Source organism: Orbicella faveolata, unplaced genomic scaffold (genome assembly GCF_042242905.1).
Source record: "Orbicella faveolata isolate gen_17 unplaced genomic scaffold, um_ofav_v1 contig_2, whole genome shotgun sequence".
Taxonomy (NCBI): domain Eukaryota; kingdom Metazoa; phylum Cnidaria; class Anthozoa; order Scleractinia; family Merulinidae; genus Orbicella; species Orbicella faveolata.
The window spans coordinates 7,322,671-7,344,672 of NW_028301547.1; the positions used below are offsets into that span (position 1 = coordinate 7,322,671).

Consider the following 22,002-nt stretch of genomic DNA (forward strand, 5'->3'; position numbering starts at 1 on the left):
GGCATGCTCCCATCACTGCAAGACATTAAATAAAAAAATAATAAAAAGCAGAGTGGGGGGTGGGGGGTAAAAAAACCTTAAAAATATATAATAAAATACGTATCATCCCCTCTCCGTTTTACACATCAACTAATGAAAGATTTTTCTAGCAAGACTGTTTTTATCATTGGTTGAAATGTTGGGTGATGAAACAGTATTGCAGCTCTTCCCTGACCACTTTAGATGACCTTTTAGCATTATGGGCTTCTTAGCCAACTGCTCATCGGTACCGTTGAACATTGCGCGTCTCTTTGATGTATCGCTTGGAAATTTTCACTTTTTTACCTTAATGATGTTACAGAAAGGGGACGATCTTTGCTTATTAGCCGGGTGAGAAATTTCTCTGCATTAGATTCGTTTGCAATGTTATGGCAAATCACTTTGTTACAGTATAACTTCCTACCTTTGTTCTACGGTTTGGAGATCTTCAAGCACTACGCTTTTCTATTGTGGTGAGCAACATTAAGTCACTTTGTGTCTGTCTTATTGCAGTGTTTAGTAGTAGTTTTGTTTAGGCCCTGTCGCTATCCTGTTCCACTATTGCAATTTTATAGGAGCTACCCTTCCCGTTTTCGAACTGTTTTGTGCGAACATTTAGTGGCGTTGTTATCCTTAGTAATGATATTAGTAATGCTTGTCTGTTTTGCTGTTGGGGCGCTCCTCTTGTATTGCTTGGCAATGTTACAGCACAGACATCTCTGACTCAAATTGACTTTGATATTTGGATGATTTAGCAATAATACTCATCGCATTATTGTGTTTATGAATGATGTTCTTACAATGCACAATTCTTTGCAGTACTGTGAAATGATGTTACAGCAATGTACATGACTTGGTTGTTCTGGTGGGTGATTAAGGAGGAATGCCTGTCATTTTTTCGTACTGCTGAGGTAGGTTGCAGCAATTTGCATGATTTGTTTGTACAACTGTGTGAAGGTGCAACATTCCACATGAAGTTTTCGCATTTTTCGAAACTGAAGCAGTTTGCATGCCTATGTTGTACTGTTAGGTTAAGTTGTAGCAATATGCATGCCTACGGTGTACTGTTGGGTTATGTTTTAGCAATATGCCTGACTTTGTTGCACTGCTTGTTGAAGCTGAAGCCATTCGCATGACTTTGTTGTACTGTGGATGAAGTTGCAGCAATATGCATGACTTTGTTGTACTACTTGGTAAAGGTGCGGTAATGCGCATTTCTCTGTAATGCAGCAATGCGCATTTTTTTGTACAACTGTGTGAAGGTGCAGCATTGCGCATGACTTTTTCGCGCTTTTTGTCGAAACTGAAGCAACTCGCATGCCTATGTTGTACTGTCGGGTTAAGTTGCAGCAATGTGCATGGCTATGGCGTACTGTTGGGTTAAACATGAAGGTGCGCTATAAAACGACATAAGCTCCTCCCCCTAATTTTGAATACACCCGAAAAATCCTTGCTTTACCCTCTGACAGTATTCTACAATACCCACGGGGATCGGACTCGACATTACAAATACAGTTGAACCCCGCTATTTCGAACTTGCAGGGGAAACGAAAAATTGTTCGAGATAGTGGGAGTTCCAAATAGCCCATAGTAAATAACTGAAGAGCAAATACAAGGGAAATGGTTTTGAGTTCCAAATAACGGCGAATTCGAAATAACCGAGTTCGGATAGGCCATATTCGAGTTCTCGGTATTGGACTGGAACTAGCTTGCAACTGAGGCTAATGCGGGGGTCTTTGCAAATGCAAATGACTCTAATCACTTTTTAATGATATTTCCCCGCACAAGCCTCCATTCCAAGTTAGTTCCAGTCCAATACCGAGAATACGAATATGGACTATTATGGGGTCCAACTGTAGCCGGAACAATTTTTCGCATAGACATTGCGAACAGTGGAACAATATCAGTTTATAATCCTCTTGTAAACATGATTCCTCGAAATAGAGGCACGTAGAAACACCGAAGACACTTTAATTCACTTACAGCTTACATTTCGTGTATTCAAATCGCCCGCCGTTTTGAATTTGTCCCTCGCACGTCAACGGTGACTGAAAAATGAGCCTTGGTCTTCCAGGGAAGACTTCCTTATACAGCGGAGCAATATGCATGACATTGTTGTACTGCTTGTTGAAGCTGAAGCCATTCGCATGACTTTGTTGTACTGTGAATGAAGTTGCAGCAATATGCATGGCTTTGCTGTACTACTTGGTAAAGGTGGAGCAATGCGCATTTCTCTATAATACTGTGAACCGATGTTACAGCAATGCGCATGACTTCTCGTACTGGTGGGTGCATGAGAAGGACTGCCCGTCACTTTGTTGTACTGCTGCGTTAGGTTGCAGCTATACACATGTTGTGAAAATGCAGCAATGCGCAGGACGTTGTTGTGTTGTTTGTTGAAGCTGTAGCAATTCGCATGACCATGTCGTACTTTTGGTACAGCTGTAGCCGAGCGCATTACTTTGTTACACTGCTTATTGAGGGTGCAGCATTGCACATGACGTATTCGTACTGTTTGTTGAAACTGGAGCAATTCACATCCTTTGTTGGACAACTGAGTGTAGGTGCAGCAATGCACATCGTTTTGCTGTACTGTTGAGTTAAGTTGCAGCAATGCGCATTATTTTGTTTTATAACTGGGTGCCGGTACAGCAATGTGCATGACGTTTCTGTACTGGTGGGTTGATGAGAAGCAATGTGCATCACTTTGTTGTACCACTGAGTGTAGGTGCAGCAGTGTACGTCACTTTGTCGTGCTGCTGGGTTAAGTTGTAGCAATGCGCATGATTTTTCTTATACAACTGGGTAAAGGAGCAGCAAAGTCCATGAATTTGTTCTACTTTTTGTTGAAGCTGAAGCAATTTGCTTGACTATAGTGTACTGTTCTATCACGTTGCAGTAATGCGCATGACTTTTTTTGCACTACTTGGTGAAGATGCCGCAATGCCGATGACGCTTTTGACTGTTTGTTAAAGCTAAAGTAACTCTACTGACTTTGTTGCACTATTAGGTGAAATGGCTGCAATTCGCAAGAATTCGTTGGATTTTTGAAGGATTTACAGCAATTCACATAACTGCTGCACTGTTGGGTTACGTCTTTTTCTTCTGTTGGTTTAAGGTGCAGCAATGATCATCACGTTTTTATACTGCTGGATAAAATCACGTTAAGGCAATGCACACTAACTTTATTATACGCTTGCAGGCAGCGCAATTGCAGGCAGCGCATCATTTATTGTACCGCTGGTGATCTATTTATTTGTTGTTGTTAATGTTGCTTAGGGAAGTTGCACCAGTTTGCATCTTTTTCTCACGTTGCAGCAATACAGGCGGAAAAAGGCATCTCATTATTGTACCGTTAGGCATCTTCTTGCTGTATTGTCGTTGGATGATTTTTATCTGCCACTTTGTTGTACTTTTGGTTTACGTTAAAGTAATCCCGTGAAGTTTGTGATGTTATAGCGGTGCGCATCCTTTTGGTACTTTTTTTTTTAGCGTTGTTATAACAACGTGCATACCAGTGGTTCCCTTGCGTTGTATTGTTTAGATATGTTCAAGAACCACGCTAGTATTTCTTTTTTTTTTTTGGAAATATGTAGGCATAGAAAATCCATTGGTTATACTGACTCCACTGTAGAGTCCCTTCTTCGCGAGATTTGTACTTTGGGAGACCCGCTTGATGAGATTAGTGTAGACTTCTTGTTCCTTTTGACCGCATGAGAAAGCCGAAATAGCTCAAGGTCACTATTGCGTTGGATAAGCCTCATCTTTGGATGAGCGTCATATGTCTGCACATATACTCACATATGCTTAACTTAAATGTTTGCCAAGGTATATGTTCTACAGATAGTTTTGCATTGCTTCTTGTTTTTGTCAGAAATATTCGTTCGTGGTACTACTTGGGCAACACCTGGTTTAACTGTTAAAACCGTGCACCACGGTAGTTACTTTGCTTTTCTTTATTCACCGCTAATATCTTTACTAGACTGTTCAGTGATTTTGTTGGTGGTCAGGACCCCCATTTTTATACTTTTCGTTCGTGGCTTTGAGCTACATTGGAACCTTTTTCAATGTTGTTTTTCTATACGGTGGTGCTGTCAACTTATTGCCGAACCCGGTGTGGAAAAAGGGGGCCAAGACACTGCAGGCTTTTACAAACTATATTCGCAAAAGTGATATAACTCGCTTACTGGACACCGGCTGTAAGGGCTGCATCCTATGCTGCACATAATGCCCTTCAAGTCATTTATTTTTTTTATTGTATTAACATTAGTATTAGTATAGTTTTTTGGCAGTGTCCCCTAATTAGTATGGTGTTTTATTTCCAGGCTATAAGGTTTTGACACTTTAATAAAGTTCTCACTCACTCACTCACAAAGGACAAAATTTGACGCAAATTCTATGAATCGTCAGCTCGCTGATGATGTCTTTTTCTCGTAGTCTAAATGAAAGAGACAAGGAGTGTGACTACTGTCACTAGAGAGACCAACAGATCTTCACTTCACAGGTCATCCAATTCATCACAGGCTGCCCACTGTTATTATCACTATTTTTTCCAATGGATCATCTGAATAAGAATTTGCAAATGCAATGTGCCTCGTCCCGATCGTGAACCTCACCTCTGCAACCATTTTTTTTAAAACTTGCCCTTCAAGCTACCTCAAGCGAAAATATGGATGGAGTTTGTCTTCGAAGGCAAAGGATACCAAATTACGCAAAATGTGTGTTATTAGCATGTGTTGAATTCAAGAAGAAAACATTAAGCATCTTGTCAGGCTAAATAATTTAAATAAGAATTTATAACAGAACACGGCTACGATTATTGTCAACGCTTCTTTTAATATCATATAACAATTTATTTTGTACACATATTGAATCTTTGGACTCTTGTAGCAATCCAAATCCCTTCGCGTTTCTGTCAGATTTCGATTTTCGACAGCTGTAATCGATTCCATGTGGCAATTGTTATTAATTCAAAAGCTTCGTGGAGGTTTAAAGTTTGATCTCTTCCGTTTTTAGCTTGGGGTGCCCATTGTTCACATCAGCAATCTGCGGCCACCCAGTTCTCTTTGAAGTTAAAATTGGACGCAATGCACGAGGAAAGTCCATAAATATACTGATATATTTTTTATTCTTAAAACGCAAAGATTCTTATATGCATATCTAACATTTTTCCTCAAAGACCTCCATCGATGAACATTAGTTTTGATTTGTTAGCATTTTTCCAGGAACTTTTTCTCATCCTGAAAACAGCATTCATATGTTTGTGTTTTCGTGATGTTTATAAATAGATTATTCTTTATTTTTCAAAATGCCAATTCATGGACGAATGATGTATTTGCGAAAGGAATGTGTGTTTTTGGAATGATGTTCTGGGGAAAATCTATTTGAAGCGGCATTTTATTTGTAGATCATATCTTGTTTGTGGTATGTGTGTGATCAGAATGATCTGAGATAGTCCGAGGAAACTCAAAATTGTTTTGTTTTATGAGAACTGTAGTCGCACGCAAACCCACACTGTTCGTAAATGATTTCCTTTTGTGGAAACCTTCCTTAACATAACTATATCATTGCATTTCTGAACTTGTCCACGACTTTCACTATTCAAGCAAGAACGTATAACCTTAAGTCAGTCGCTGTTTTGGATGTGTCTTCAGTAATAACTGGATATTCTTGTTACTTGAATTCCTTTCAACTCTCTAATTCACCAAGTTTCATTCCAGTTTAATACAGTTCTGAAGTTTGTCTAGAGCTGTACCAAAAATGACATACTTTTTAGATAAACCGTAGCATTAGGACTGCTTATTTCCTAGGCGCTGGCGCTTGAGTTATATATAAACAATCATAGTTTTGTTACTGCAGCGTTTCATCGACCATGTATTACCAATAATCGTTGCTAGGCAGTCAAATATATATTTTTAAAGTTATAGTTTGTAGATTGTAAATCTTTTTCGGCTTTGAGAGCGAAAATTCAGTTTCATGAGTCCTTGATGTGCTCTGTTTCCTTGAACGTTGCTATGACCGAGCACTTACTGATGTGGGTTTCCTTTTCTGTGAACGCTGCCTAGTCTTTCGTCTGTTTCTTCAAGTGAAGTCGAGCTTACTTAAAGTTTAAAATTTCAGTGATAAGATATCCCCTTAAAATCTGAAACTCTCCATGCTTGGCTGGGACTAAAGAAAATATCCGATAATCAAAGGTTTCCAACGAATTCATGACGAGATCAGTCGCGCTGTTTCTAGCTCTGTCTCATACAAAGAATTTCTAGCTCTGTAGTAGACAAAGAATTCAAAAGAAACCTCTTGCAGCGTAAAAGCGTGTTTCTGATAAACGCAAAAGAAAAAAAAATCAGAATTTTGCGGCAAAAGAACTATTTGTTAAACCAATCATTGATACTGATCAACGGGAAATTGCAGACCGTAAAATATTGAAGATCTTAGTACAATGTTTTTTGCCCACATCTAGGTTGATGATGGCAGGTACCGCGGAGTATTAAGACACACTCTGCTCAGTCGCCATATGAGGCAAAATTCAACATGTGTTGGATCGAATTGGGAAGCATTCCCTCCCACAGAAACTAAAGGGAAAATAAAAGGGTTGAACTGTTAGACGCTCCGCTAGTTGCCGGTAGCTCTCGACCGGAGAGCTTTTCCGGCGAGGGTTGTGAAAATCTTGAATGTTAGAACTGGAGGGATTTTATTTTCGGTTCTTGTTTGAAGGCATGAGTGTTAAAGGTAAGCCGGGATTAATACAATCGGTCCTTTTTAGGGAAAAAAAGCTTTATTGGGTTTTAATTGTCAAAGACTAGGAGGAAGTGATTTTTTTTCCTTGTTTGCTGGGAGCGTAGGTTTATAGTTTGTACGGAAATGCTTTATTTGATGCAGCTTAACAATTAAATGGCCGCTTGCCCAAATGGGAATTTGTTTGCTGGCCGAAAGAAATCTATAAAGGGACAATTTGCAGATGTAACGAGGCAGATTATAGATAGATATATATATATACCATATCATGGCACTCAGAACTAGAAAGCAAAGATGTTTATTGAAAGAATGAGTACGCACAGATTTTGCATATTCATCTTTAGAGGCTTTAGTGAAATTTAACAAGAAAACATGAAGAAAAGACGTGAATTCAGCAGGTGTTCCATGATTCGGTGCATAAGAAAAGTACAGGGCGAGGCTACAGCGCCAGCCAAATCTGTATCGTTGTCTCATCATGTTTTTCTTGGTATTAAAGTTATTTGAAATTATTTGCTTTTCTGTTAAATAGATATTTATCACTTTTGCTGGCTTGTTTCTTTGAACTCAAAACACGTGGTAGCCAGCTTAGAACGATTGAATGCTTCTCGCTGCAGGATAGTTTTTTGACGTTCTTTTCAAGAATTGTAAAGTTGAAATGAAATTAAATCAGTAGGGGACACTTCTTGGCACACCTTATGCTAGCCATAAAATTCTCTTTAGGGAAGAGTGCGCCTTTGAATACACGCGTCCCTGTATGATGATAGCAAACATTTTTATTAAAGTTACTGACAAGATGGATGTAATGATTGTTAAACAGTGTTAATTGTTTACTGCAACCTTTGTTATATCACTTACCGTGAAAATCTCCGCCTAATTCTACTTGGGCTATTTCTTGAAAGATATTACCATAGCAAAACACTCAACTTTTATTAAAAATGTTGTTTGAAATCGGATGTATGTGATGGATGAGGAAAAAAAATTATTTTTTGTACCTGTCCTTTCTCTGAAATAATACAGCACCGATTCTTTGCGAGCGGGTGTGGCGCTGGGGAGTTCTTTGTTCAACAAGCGAAGCATTACACCCAGACAGTGTTATTTCAGGCATGTTTGGCTCATTTAAAGCCATAAAAATCGTAATCTCATCTGTTATAGATTGCTTTTATTTTGAATGTCTATAAACTAAAACTGAAACAATTCATTGCTCAGAGCTCGAGGAGAAAATTTGCTTAGAAAATGAATTATAAATAAGCAAACGTATTATTAGATCTAGTGGCAAATCGGTGATTTGTGAAGGGAAGATTCACTCATGTTTATGACAATGTTAAAGCGCCAGTAAAAAGGTAATGGTATCTGATATGACAACAGTTCAATTTTCGTAACATGAAGATGGAATTCATGAAATTCCACTAAGTTGCAGTTTCTATGAAAACGAAATAAAATAAAACTTTAGAGGCTGGAGAACAGGACGAGGATAGACTATCTGTTAACTTTACTTCACTTCGCCGTCGAGTCTAGCTGTTTTGAATGTTATTCAGCTCTTCCGCTTTGTCAAGAGTAACTGCAGAAAAGAAAAGAACCGACAGTTTGGCTTACATTTAACGTACTGGAATCAGTTTAGTGTGGCTCAAAACCCTTAAAGACAAGCAGGCCTTTGTCAGAAATTCTTGTCGATCTGTCTTTTATGAGTCTATTTGTTTTGAATGTTATTGAACTCCTTCGCTGAGTCGAGATTTTGACAGAGTAACTGAAGGAAAGAAAAGAACCGAACGTTTGACTAATATTTAACCTACTGGATTTAACGTACTGGCGGATTCTTTGTTTGATTTCATACTACAATTAAACTATGTATTACTATTTCTATTAAGAAAATAATTATCGAACTTCCTGGGAAGTGGGATTTTTCAGCAGAGAAAGAGGTCCAAGATTTTTCTGCGATGGAATCCTTCACGATCTTGAAGTTTTTTGTTGGTAAACCCTTGAAAATGAAAAAATATCGATATTCAGTTAATGCACTTTATTTGTTATTCCATGTTCTTTGTGCTATGATTTGAACGCTTTTCTACAGAATAACACGGTAACCTCTTTTCCTATCCGTACAATAGTTCTTCTCTACTTAAACCATTGCCAATGGGACCTTCTAGACAATTGTTGTTGTTCGTAGCGTCATGTTCTGTACATCTGAGGTTTTAAGAAACACTTCTACAGGCGAAAAGAAAAAATGACATTAATCAGATTTGTTCCTTTTAAGTTCATTTTAAACATACTTAGTTATGTGAGCAGAGGATACGGTTGGATTTTATTCACGGCTATATACCTTTCATTCAAATAGAGAACTAACTACCTTTATTTTGATATTGAAATCAGTCGGGGCCAGGGAGCTTTCCACATTTCGTGTCAATGGTATAGGAGTGCTCCTATAGAAGTGCTCCTTGATATGTGAATTTGTTTGTGTCGGAAGATTTGAAACGGATGTTTACCCTTATACCACTTGCACAACTTGTTACATTTAAATCACAACGTTAATATTAAAAATGATGACTGAACTCTTTCCCACTCACAGAATCACGAAAATTTAGATGCACTATAAAAGCAACGTAAGTTAGGTAAATTTCTTCAACTACATGAAAGCTTACGCAGCGTGAAAAAGGGAGGAATTTACTCCTCAGTAGAGGTTTTCTAGAAGAATGTCTAACAAACATAACAGTTTGTCCAATCTCAAACCAGGCCTTGTTGAAATTGCAAATAAACGAGAATAGCTTAAGGGACATTTGAGAGAAAGTAGATTTCTTTTGATGCATTTTCCATGTGTACAATGGTATTTTATACAGATCACTTTGAGCTAAATCCTGTAAATAATTTTTGAAGCATATTTGCCAGACGTTTCAACTTTAAATCGTACTATTCAAGTTACAAGAAAAGGTCTGAATTTGAGCTTAGAATGAAAGTCGTATGCATATGCTGCAAAGTACTAAAAAATCCTTTGAGTTTCTTTTCATGAAAACGGAACTAATACTGGTTGTTTGGATTGGTATCAAAGAAAAACACACCACAGTTGTGTCACAGTGTTCAGGGGCTGGTGTCTCTCGACATCGTCTGTCTACAACACCACGGGAAATAACAACACGAAATAAAGCAACCAACCGTTTCGTTGCAGTTTTAAGGAAAAAGTATTCTAAATAAGTGATTCTGTGGTATGTTTCCAAGCATATGGGTCCAAATACCTCTAGAGAGTAATTCAGTTTACTGTTTCTTAATGCTTTTCATGTTTCTTTAGTCATAGAGGGCACGACACGAAACTGCCTGCCAGAATTAAGTTGGAAAAATAGGTTCGGCTTCTCCCCTCGGTGTCACTTTTTTTACGTTTATTTCTCTTATTTTATATGTAGCAAAAGGGTAAATTTCAGAGACGTCCGCGTCGGTTTCATATGGACGATTTAGACAGTCTATTTTCCGTACGGTTGAAAATTTGCTTCTCTTCGATGAGACTCCTAAATACGATACGTCCTTTTTCCACATTTCATTTCAAGTAGTAAGCAACAGAAACGTTTTTTCACTTTCAATTTGTCAGTGTTCGCTGATATACTTCATTGCGACTTCCAGCTACATCGAATTGTAAACGTCTACAACTCTTAGTCCCTGTCAAAATTAATTCGCTAACTAGCCTTAGCACGAGTGAGGAGATAGGTGGCACATTTTTCTCTCTGAACCAAACATTTTGCTGTGGGATCCACTTTGTTGGGGCGATATCGTCTTCAGTTTGTATTTATTTTCACTAATAGCAGGGACTTTTCGATGAATAATGTTATCATATTGGGCGTTGTCGCGTTCATTTTAGACTCCACGAAACAGATGGCTGACCAAGATACCCTGACTCAGAAGTCGTAAAATAGCGGTTTAGCAGCAAATCTCTCTAGACGGTAAATCGCTTTGAGAACCTTCCTTTATTTTTTTTCTGCTTTGCAGTACACTTTGCATTAATCACTCCAAAATAAGCAAATCAAATTTTTTCTTTCAGAGTTCTTCCAATAAAAATTCAAACGCCTGTAAGTTCTGAGCGTTGGACGTGCATTGTCCTCTTTCGCGTTACAAAAGGATGAAATCTTCAGCACTAATTTAGAAATGTAGAGGCTAGCATTTGTGCATTTTATTTTTAAATATAAGTTTGGCTTTCATATGCACATGCAAACGTTTTTGTTCCTCGTATCATTCCTGAAAGATCAGCCTAAAGTCTTACATTTGCCCGTTGGCTTGCAAGCAGTAAAATCTATGTACCAGACAGATTATTTTCAAAGAAATGAAACATGGAAAGAAATGATTTATCTGGAATTGCATCATTCAGTGAACAAACTATGTAAAAACAAATTTTTGATACAATCAAGGGCCGGAAACTACGACAAATTATAAAAATGACCTTTACAGATAAGAAGCGATTAAACTTAAACATAAGGCAATTTTCAAATCCAAAAACTGTTCGAAGTCGTCACAAACATACAAGAGGACCTCTGACTGGCGCTTTTTTCAAGCAGTGAGAATAAACAGTATTTGAACCCGTTGGTATCTACACCGGCTTCAAAGGAAAACGGTCGGGGCGCTATATTTGTCACGAAAGGGCATCTAAGGACATAACAAAAAAAAAAGCCTTTTTCTAAGACTCCTCTGCCTTTTGATATTTATTTCAGGTCTCTGGGAACAGAATCAACGTATTTCATCGTTGCATGTTTATAGGAAGAAAGCGAAAAGCTTCAACTATTCCGTGATCGAAGGACAAAAGGTTTACTGTATTTCGGAGCAACCGGTTCAAAGCACCACGGGGCGTCACTCCTGAAAAGGAAACAATTTCCGAGACAAGTTACAGCCTGCTCCAAATTAGTAAAATTTTGTACCTGTGTACAAACCAGTAAAGCCAACGCGTGAAATGAAACCTGCTATCAAGGGATGTCGCATTTCGAAGAAATATTTCATGCTATAAGATGGTCAGCTGAATTCATATTTAAATTTTGAAATGAAAATGGCTTCCAGAGATTTATTTCAGTCAACAAATTTGCTATTTTCACCTAAAAATCGTATACAGTTAGAGGTGGACTCGGCTGAGTTTGTTTTCTCATACGCTGTTACACTTGTGTTGTTTCATTTTGTTCAAGAAAACACAGTTTTACCACCGTCCATTTCAAATCTTGCTTTTAATATAGGATTTACTCGCTCCTTGATTCTGCTCAATTGCTCCTCTCTAACAGAAATAGAACGAAGCTTTACAACATGAAGAAACGACTGGCAGAGTTTGAAGAAAATCTATCTTCAAGGTAATGATCCATGTGCCAATGTTTAGTTTACTGAATTGCTCTTCAATTACCTACAAAACTGACAACTGGCAAGAGTAAAAAATTGGACAAACAACATGAAACCAAGCAAGATTTTTGTCGCATCAAGCTCTACATAAACTAAAACTAGGTTCCTCTTTTAAATGCTGTAGCAAAGTGTCAGCACCCATTGCACGAAATGCTTTGTTGAACGCCTGTGACAGAACACGTTGGTACTAACATAATTAGCCCCATGTTTTACAAAGGATTCCTTTACAACAAGTTGGAAATACATCAGAGCTTCCGGCAATCTTTCAGCAAGGAAGTTGGAACTTTTTCAACCTAGCTGGTAACGATATCCAAACCACAACTCGTGACTTGCTCGAGGGTAAACTAAACTATCTGTGTCTAATTTGCCATGGAAAAGTTTTAGCTGTCTACGAGTTGAGTTGTTTTGGCTATAAAAGTTTAGACTTGCTTTTTGTATCTAAGAGCGTTCGTCTGATTTATTTTAATATTAACATTGCATTGGCCAAAGCTGAAGATAATAAACGGTTAAAGAAAGAATGTTTTCTCTTTGCTTGAGTGAGGAGATGGTGTGTGTAAAAATAGAACGTGTGTCCCATTGTAGTGGATGTTGGACTGACATCCTTCTTCTGAATGTTAAAGGCAAACAGTTTATGTTGAAAGCTCATTTTACAGTTTGTGATTTGGAGAGAGAATTTTTCTGGTTTCCTGTTCTAGTTAGTGGCTAGTGTTCCAAATAATCATGTGGAACATGCAACTGCTTGGGTGATCAGCAATGTACTCTTATCAAAGTAATTCAAAAATTGGAATTCTTTGCTAAGCTTCTGTTTACTTGGTAATGGTTAAACCTGTAATTATCCACTTCAAATCATCATAAATTTGTATTTGGAATTTTCTAACCAGTTTTGTTCTGATATGATTTGAAAAATCCTTAGGGCCAAATTTGTCATCATTATTAACAGGGTGATGGTTTCAAGAAAGGAATGGCCACGTGCTATTGATGCTCCAAAACTGTCGATAAGTTCTCATATTTCGTCGCTTTTTTTTAATAAATTGACTACAGACTATCTATCTTCTAGTCACAAACTTTCGAAATACGAGGAATATTTTGTAGCAGGTAGCTGGCAGGAGAGCAATTTCAAGATTTGGTGACTCGACTATCAAATGCATCAAATGTCCATATTTATGCCAGCTGAATTGACTTAGTTCTGCTTTGAGTTTGCAGTGCTTGCAACATGTAATACGACTCTAAGGGAGTTCTTCCGGTGTGCCATGGAACTGTGCATATTGGGAGACGTAAAATTCTAGTCTTTTCGCAATCCCCTTCCATATTGAAACCAGATGATGATTATAAAGGGTGCCTGACAACGCGAAACCACCAGCAAGACCACAATACAGACTGATAAATCAATGTCTGAGAAAAGAAGTCTAAAGAAACTATATTTCTGTACAACTAAAACTAAGTACAGCCATTAACCGACGTTTTTAAATTTGTTTCTAACTTCTCTTAGTACAGAAACCACATATTTAAGGTGTTGTCACGGTCGATCTGTTAACTCACAAACTATATATCCTATAGATGAGTCCGCCGAACTGACTTCAAATAACTGAGGTATTCAAGCATGTCAAGCTTTAATCTGTTGTTGAAATGACGAAACTTTACCTTCATTTTCCAGTGGTTATCATTAAATTGGTGCCAGCTCTTGCTAATAATATCATCTCTCGTTTGTTTTCTATTTCCTGAGTCGTACACAAGACCAAATCGTGTGATGCACGACTTAAGCACACAAGCAATCGTGTATCATGACCGACAAAAGATTTCTGCCGCTGAAGGGACACAACGTAAATGATAATCAATGTGGCTCTTTTTTAAGACTACAGTTTTTCTACTGATTCTGAGATCCCAAAGTGCGCTTCAGTCGGAAGCAAACCAGTACTGCATTTAGTCTTATAAAGCCCTACTCCCAGCGTGACGTGGTATACGGCCAACAGCGCCGAACCGCATCACGCCTGGTGCAGTAGCCCTGTTTGCATCACAAGACGTTTTACTGCTTCTGAGCCCCTGACGCTTTATTTTGTTACCATTTCCTCTTCTTTATAGAAACAGTCTTTGAATTCCTTTGACCAGTAGAGGTTTTTTCGCTTCGATCAACGGCCCTTACAAGCCGGTAGCACGGTTCACTGGTGCTTCATAAGTGCGTCAAGCGGTATAACCGCTCAATAAAATACTGACCTATTTTAAGCCCTTCTTCAAAAAGCCTATTGTTTCTCTGAGTTTTGTCTTCGTTGAAAAAGAAAGTGTAAAACCGATTGATTCCCTTTGGGGAGAGATACGGCCCTTGTTATTTTGCAGTGCTTGTGGTCCTTGTCCGGAGCCGCGCTCGGCCGAGCTACATGAAATTTCCGAATTCATTGGTTACCTTCGAAACAGCCTTTGGGCAAGAATCATGGAGATTAAAAACACTATAATAAAGAAAATCCTTTGTAGATGCCGGCTTTTGAACTGATACAAACATCCCAGCCAGAGGCCATGAGATGCAGCCACAGAGGTAATTGGCTAAAAGAAACGGAGCTGTTTTGTTAGTTTTATTTTGATGTCTTCGAGAACTAAACAAATAGCCTAATCACGGCCATTTCAATCTCAATTTTCGACAGGATGGAAGTACTTGGCATCTTAAGAGTGGCAGAGATTAATTAATTATATATGCCGATTGACATAGGACGCAAGATACTGCCCTTCATAGTTCGCAAACACTAGCTTAGTTTTTGCCTTTTTGAACGGTTAGAAGCAGTGCGGTAATGTTCCAGTCCCAAGATGACCAATCAAGATGATAATTTGGGTCAAAATGTGACTGCTGCTACCTGTGTGTCTTCTTCTTTTACAGCACCCAACAACGATTTCCTTCGCCTAATAAACGTTCTTCCAAGAATTTAATTACAAATATAAATAGAACGCGCAACTTTCCTGTCTTGTGGTATATAATGTGCTCTTTGAATTCTGAGACATACAGTTCGTTGCGTGGGAAACCATAGAGTGTCATATGGCGTACCCTTGAAATGGCTGTTTAGCTACTTAGACAGCTTTCTTGAAAACTGGATGTACACGGGAAATTCAGGAAATATTTTAATTAAAGAAATCTTGTTTAGACAACTTTATTGTTTAGAAACGTTCAGTGACTTGCCAGAAACAGTGAATGCTTTATTTAGATCTTTTCTGTATAAAAAGATGGCATTTTGATTTTAAACTGCCAGGATGCTTATAGCAGCAATCATTGCATGGACGGACAAACTTTGTGAACAAGGAGACCTGAAGTAAACACATTGACTAATTTGAGACATATAACAGATTCCTCTCCTTTCACTGTTTTCTCTTTAATATCCCAGATGATGTCAAATTCTAAATATGTTATTTACAGTGCCGATTTAGAACAGGAAATATTCTCACATAAATAAGAAAATACTGTAAGTTTGAACTCGTTCTATTTTACGTGATGGATAGATCCAACCCGTTTTTGTCCTTGCGAAAGAAATCGGATTCTAATTTCCTCATGGTTTCCATTTCCGCACAAGATCAATTGTCTTTAACTTTCAAATTGTCAATTCTAAGCCCGACAACAATTTTTACCCAAATGCAATGTGGATTTTTGAAGCATTATCGACTAAAAACATCAGTTGGCCGATTTGACGTGTGCGTAGGTCTTTTGTGTGACACTTTACCGAATGCTGACCGACTAAAACCGTACATAAACAGTCACCATTTTGCCAACTGCGAATACAAAATCCTTCAAGTTTAGTGTGAAATATTTCAGCCATAGTCTAAGCATTCGTAAGTTTAGAGGCTATTCGCCTAAAAGTTAATTCCCTGTCGCCGATTTTTCTCAGCGACTGGTCAACACATTGTTTGCTGGATATATGCGACGAAAACGTCACCCACTTGCACTTGGTTGAAACGGCTGGTTAAATAGTTCTGTCTGGTCTCCATGTTAAAAGACCGGAGTATTTATTTTCTCCGTTGGATGTCAGTAGGACGCCAAAGGAGCTTGAGCGGTGGCAATATTTGCGCCATTGTCCATATGATAGTGCTCGTGATTCTGTGTCGATGGTAAACGATTAAACCACTCAGACATTGGTGGATAAGTTGACGCGGTGTGAAAAGCTGGTGAATTTGTCCTAGCGGAAGAAACGCTTTCATCTTGAGGACTTGACGAGCCAAGGGATTCTGAAGGCTTTGCATGAAGCTTCATGTGTTTTCGAAGGGAGCTCGGATGAGTATAACTCTTGTTACATCCCTCAACTTTGCAGATGTACGGTTTATCGGACGTGTGGACGTGTGAGTGCTTCTTTCTATCGCTCGAGTTTGCGAAGCGACGGTCGCAACCTGGATACTCGCACATAAATGGCTTCTCACCTGTGTGCGTTCGCTTGTGAATCTTTAGGTTTTCCGACCTCGCAAAGAGCTTTCCACAACCAGGGAACGGACATGAGAAAGGCTTTTCTCCCGTGTGTACACGAATGTGATTGATAAGCTTGTACTTGGCCTTAAAAGGCAGTCCATTACGAGGGCAGTCTTTCCAAAAGCACACGTGAGAACTGCTTTCCGGTCCTCCAACATGATCCTCAGAGAGATGAGCTACAACGTCGTGCATTCGAAAGAATTGTCTCCCACAAGGCTTTCCTTTGCTGCCCGGTTCGATCCATTCACAGACCACCACATGACTCAGAGGTTGGCGCAGGTAACTTGCAGGCATGGCTAGTCCCGGGTGCTGCATGAACTCGTAGCGAGGTGCAGCGAAAGGGTTCGCAAACTGTGAATGGTGAGCCTCGAATTTGTCGTCTCGAGGATAATATTCCACTGCTTTAGAAAACCTGTAAGGCCCGGCCAATGGTCCACCAGTTTGTTGAAAGTGAGAGCCGGGCGGGTCATGAGCGTGAGCAACGGAATAAAACCCGTGAGGTGAACCATTGGTAGCGTCTCGATGTGGCTCTTGCAGACTATTGTAGTGACTGGGATGAAGCTGGTGTAACACGGAGCCGGCGAACATGTTGTGTTGTCGCTGGTTGCTCCCTGCTCTAGCGCCAGTTGTGTCAGACGCTAGATTTATACCGCTGTTATGTGGGCGAACAGCTGCGACGCTAGAACTTGTGAAAGTGTCGGGTCCGGCGAATAGGAACTCGTGGGTCGACGGACGAGCGGTGGACCGCACGCCTTGAGCTGGCGTAAAAGGATAGTGCGAGCCATTTGGAACGTTGAAAGTGTCTTGCACTGTACTCATTCTTTTGTCTTTGACGGCTTTGAAGGGTCACTTACTCCACAATACTATCGCGTGAGAAACCGGACAGAAAACTTAAATGAATCAATCGGGTTGGCTCTTTGTTTAATTCACAGTTTTGTCATCCTCCCATGGAACTAAATAAGCATCTGTGTCGTGCTGGGCAAGTCGAACTCTTCGACTGAGAAGTGCACGAACATTCCGCAAAGCCTCTCACACAGCGTAGCGCGGTTAAATTGTAAAAAATGCGCGGGATTTGAACGCTGCTGTCGTAGTGGTATCCTTTGAAGTCGACTCGCCGTTCATCCAAGCATCTGTACTTGCCTGTGTTCGGAGCTCAGCGTGAGACCTCGGTCTATTGTAACTGAACTACACCGGTCTTTGATTGGCATTAGCAAGTTGTTGATATTTCGTTATCCAATCATCGCGTTAACGCCCCCGGGGTGTTTTGGTTGATAAATATTTTACGATGTGTTCGTCCTATCGAATCCAATCAATTGTTATTGTTTCAATAGCAGTCGTCTTATTTGAACAATCTCATTTGCAATCTAGAGAAACAAATGGAAAAATTCTCGGGTCAAACTTCGATAATAGAACCAGAAAGGAACGGTCAACCCACACACTTTGAGATTCTGTTTGCCACCTTCTTGAATCAAATGGGATTAATTTGCATTGTCAATATTTGTCCCGAGGTGCCGACATGTAATTTTCAAATATTTACCATTCGGATAAGGACGGTTTGATTAAGGGGAGGGAAGCACATGCCACCTCGAACTAAAGAATTTTAATTGCCTATTTTGACGGTTAAACGAACCAAATTCCCCCCTACAGAGCATTCATCGATCTGAAGCCTTATTGGACGTTATGGCAACCTAAGCCATTATTAATAAAATAAATGGTAGTGTTATAGGCTTCTCTTTACATGTCACAAACAAGTGAAACAGAATATCAACTTCTGTCAGATCCGTTTATTTCTCCTGTCAACAGGTCATGCGCGATAACGCACGCGAGTGGCCACAAGAAGTTGTCGAGAGTCGTGGGAATTATCGTTCCTTTCATCTTAATTGGATGATCATACTGTAAACGCTGCTCTTGAATGAAATGCGTCCCAGAAACCTCGACTTCTCGTTTGAGATTATAATTGAAAAGCCCCTCCTTCAACGCGATGTTATCGTCTCGGAGCGCGGAAGATGCGGAGATGTTCCATCTCCTTGGGTTAACCGCACACTTGAGCTAAATTGATAAAAGGCACTAGGTTAAGTTTGTTTGCGAATTTTCCGCGATTTGCGATATTTATTAGCACAAATCTTAGCTTCAATGGCGCTATTCTTAGAGTCGACGTTCTTAGACTCGACTCAGTTGACATGCCCTTTGTTGACAATTTCAAGACAAACAGATTTCAACAGGACCGATCGTTTGCTTGATTCGGCTCAGTAACGTGGAAGTGATACCATTGTATTTGGTTTCTTTGTTGACGCCGACCCTGGCGGCGACACCTAAGTACCGTTGACACTCGCTCGCTTGAAGTTTCACACATAACTATTTGTTATCCTAAGAGAAGTGTTAAGCCGTGATAGTGATAGATTCGAGAGCACTTAATTAATATGATATCATTCAAGTATTTCCCTTACACTCTACCGCACAGTGAGGTTTTTAGGTATTTTTAGCTTATCAATCAGCGGAGAAAAAAAATTATGTGACCAGTCGCTGCCGAAAAATATGCCTCTATTCATCACCTGGTCTACGTTTGAATTTGTCAATACCTGGAGTAATCAATAATTGTCGCAAGTATTCTCTATCGTCAGCTGTACAGTGTTTGGCTCGACCATTCACACTTGCCTTCCATGTACCAACAATCGATATTACCTATTTACCTTTTCGATGCTTCAAAACAACTGTCGATGCGAACCGTGATAGGCCTTTCTGGGAAAACAAAAACTAAGCCAAAAAAAACTTCGAGTAATAAAATTAAAATAAACCATTTCGGCAGGACGAGGACACACAAGAAACAAAGAATCTTCTTCAATTCTTTGACTAGAACAATGGGGTCAACCGTTGAAAAAATGATGACGATTTGAAGACCAAGCGTTCGACGACCCCCTGCAATTGATATTTGTTCAACCTGTGAAAACTAGCTGTTTTGACGATAGGAGGGAGGGAAAGTGGAAGGAGCACATCAACATTAGCATTTTAAGTGTCAAGACGACTCTCGAGAGAGGTCATTTTACCACTTAAGTAAATCCCTTAAATCTTCTGTCGAAGTGTCCAAATCAATTAGTTCCCTACGCCCCTTAAGACGATTGTAAAGCAATCTTCTCGAGACAATAACAATAAGAGCTTTCTTAGGCATTGAAAGCTGTGCTACAGGTACTAGTTAATTCATTTTGTCCTCTTAACCTTCTGCACTCGACAATTGAAGTGTTTTCAAGAGTTGCCGGTACTGATAGCGTCTGCTCCACTTTGCGTGACAAGCAAAGAAAAACATTGAGCTCGCCATGAACGCAAGCCAAGGCAAACTTCAACAACAGCTAATCAATCTTTTATTTGATGCCCGCGCTAATTTCCATAAGCGAGAAATATACATATCGAGTCAATCTTCGTGAGAGTAAACTGCTGTCAAATTAATTCGCGTTCAACCAGTTTTTCCAAAATCGAAGTTCGATCAAACGCAACCGCGCTATGGGGTCTTCTGGTAGAACGCTTCAAGCTGTGAACGCTCAGATTCAATAAGTCGCGATGCAAATTTGCAAGATATTTTAATTATGCCTTACAAAAGAAACGTGGCCAACGCGGAGTTTCCTGTTAATATAAACAGAACAAGGTCAAGGATGGAATCTTGTACATTCTTAATTTTTTTTCAAGTTAAAACGAAAGATATGAAAAATCTAGTGCGTTTTTTTTAAGCACGATGCAAGACTTTATCTCGTAAAAAGAATAAGGAGGAAAACGAAAAAAAAAATTAAATCTCATGGATCCCGTTTTTTTGTTGTCGCTTTCCGCCTTCACTTGTTTTTGTTAGCGTTACCAAAATAGCCGGAATTTGGCATTATTGCGCTCTTTTTATTGGCTCTCTCATTTTGCTTTGATTTGCGCAAAAACAAAAAAGTTGGAAACTCTAGTTTGATTTCTTTTCTGCAGGAGCTGATTTGCAATTTTTGGCGTGGAAATGAAGGGAAATGAAGAATGGATAGATTAGATTAAATTTCAGTCTCTAATGAAGGAAGGAATATCAGGAAATCATATTCGCAAAAACGTCGAGAGTGTAAATATAAATTCTTTATTTTTCCTTTGTCTCGTGCTGTTTGCGCCAAACATGTAAGACTGTATTTTGATTTCAAATCAATTGTTCCAAACTTTGTTTACACTTAGAAGCTCATATCAGAAAGCTTGTTGAAAGATAGATCGAAAACCACAATCACGAAAATTGGCCTGAATTCTACGACTAAGAATCGATAGAGAGGGACAGACGTCCTTCTTGACTGCTACTAACTTGTCACAAAGGCTTACAGTGATTTCCTTGGAGACTATATAATTATTTCAACTTCAGAGTCTCTCAGATATCGCGTGATTAACTAATTGCTTTTTACATGGTTTGTTCTAAATTTAATTCATGCTTTTCAAGCATTTTGATAACCGTAGTAACGTTTACAACACCAGCTCGTGGATATGCAATGCCGGCGGCTAAACACCCTGGCTGTTTTAAAAAAATAGAATTTGAGAAACTATCCCTGAGGTCATATGTGCTTGAGCAGGCAAAAATGAACCGGAATTAACTAATAGTCGTAGAAACTACGTATATTTTATAAGCGACGAATATTCACCTCAAGAACTGTGTCATTTTATACACCGCACACATATATTAACCATTACGTAACTGAGCTTTTTAGAGCTCGACACAAAAGTAACAGTTATTCCTTTTAAATTTTGCCGTCAGTGTGAAGCTCAATGAATATGCCTATTGAAAGCTTTAATTTGTTGACATTCAACACAGGAGGGGCAGTTATACGCAATGGTCTCTTATCTGGGATAATCCCATTACTTATTGCATGGGAGGGCCGCCGGAAAACGTCTAATTATAACAGTTATATCTATTCACTCTGGTTGTCTCAGTTCTCTTTTCCATCCATTTTAAACAAATTAATTACTTTATAATTATAACCTCCAACTGCTTAATGTCTTCCTTCTATTAGGTGAGTACGCCATAAATGGAAAATTTAATGTGAGTGGGATCTGTATTTGCTTTAGCGGGTTATTTAGTAGCTATTTTAAGCTAATACAGAGTACTTTTTTGCCTTTGCAGGCTGCTTGACGTAAGCGATTAAACGATGACTTCACAAAAATGGATCCCTCAAACTTTACTCTTGCAGTAAACAGGCGGAGCTACTCAAGCCAAATATTATGGTTTACGTCTCATTTGAATGCCGCCAGTAAATATTTATGTGAGCGGCTGTTAAATAAAAACTATTTGCAATACAACTTGATGCGCTGTTTACTTAAATGGTCGAAAAGCAAAACATGTCATACCCCGGTCTTCTAAAGGTGTGTCAGAAAATGTAAGACCATTATCAATCCTTGAGAATATTTTCATAAACGTTTCAATTTTCGTTCGTCTCCAAACACTAATTATCGACTTCCAAAAATAAAATAAAAAATAA

The 22,002-nt window shown here is 39.1% G+C and overlaps 1 protein-coding gene and 2 long non-coding RNA genes across 3 annotated transcripts in view; 1 reads left to right on the top strand and 2 right to left on the bottom strand.

Annotated features, from left to right (window-relative positions):
- LOC110042873 (uncharacterized) overlaps positions 1-22,002 on the top strand; it is a 37,841-nt gene extending 15,839 nt beyond the window's left edge. The window contains exons 3-4 of the long non-coding RNA XR_002295946.2: positions 838-929; positions 21,648-22,002. This is a non-coding gene — a long non-coding RNA (uncharacterized LOC110042873). The remainder of the gene's footprint in view (positions 1-837; positions 930-21,647) is intronic.
- On the bottom strand, positions 8,753-14,083 carry LOC110042871 (uncharacterized). Its single transcript, XR_016207126.1, has 2 exons — positions 13,741-14,083; positions 8,753-8,952 (listed from the first exon to the last, which is right to left on the bottom strand). It is a non-coding gene; the product is annotated as an uncharacterized LOC110042871 (long non-coding RNA).
- LOC149111762 (zinc finger protein ZIC 1-like) lies at positions 15,431-17,887 on the bottom strand. Its single transcript, XM_089289261.1, has one exon. The coding sequence runs from the start codon at positions 17,348-17,350 to the stop codon at positions 16,097-16,099; it is 1,254 nt and encodes a 417-aa protein (XP_089145387.1). The 5' UTR covers positions 17,351-17,887; the 3' UTR covers positions 15,431-16,096.

What these genes read in the sequence shown, in the direction of transcription:
- LOC149111762 (XM_089289261.1), bottom strand. Translation starts at nt 17,350, where the DNA reads ATGAGTACAGTGCAAGACACTTTCAACGTTCCAAATGGCTCGCACTAT.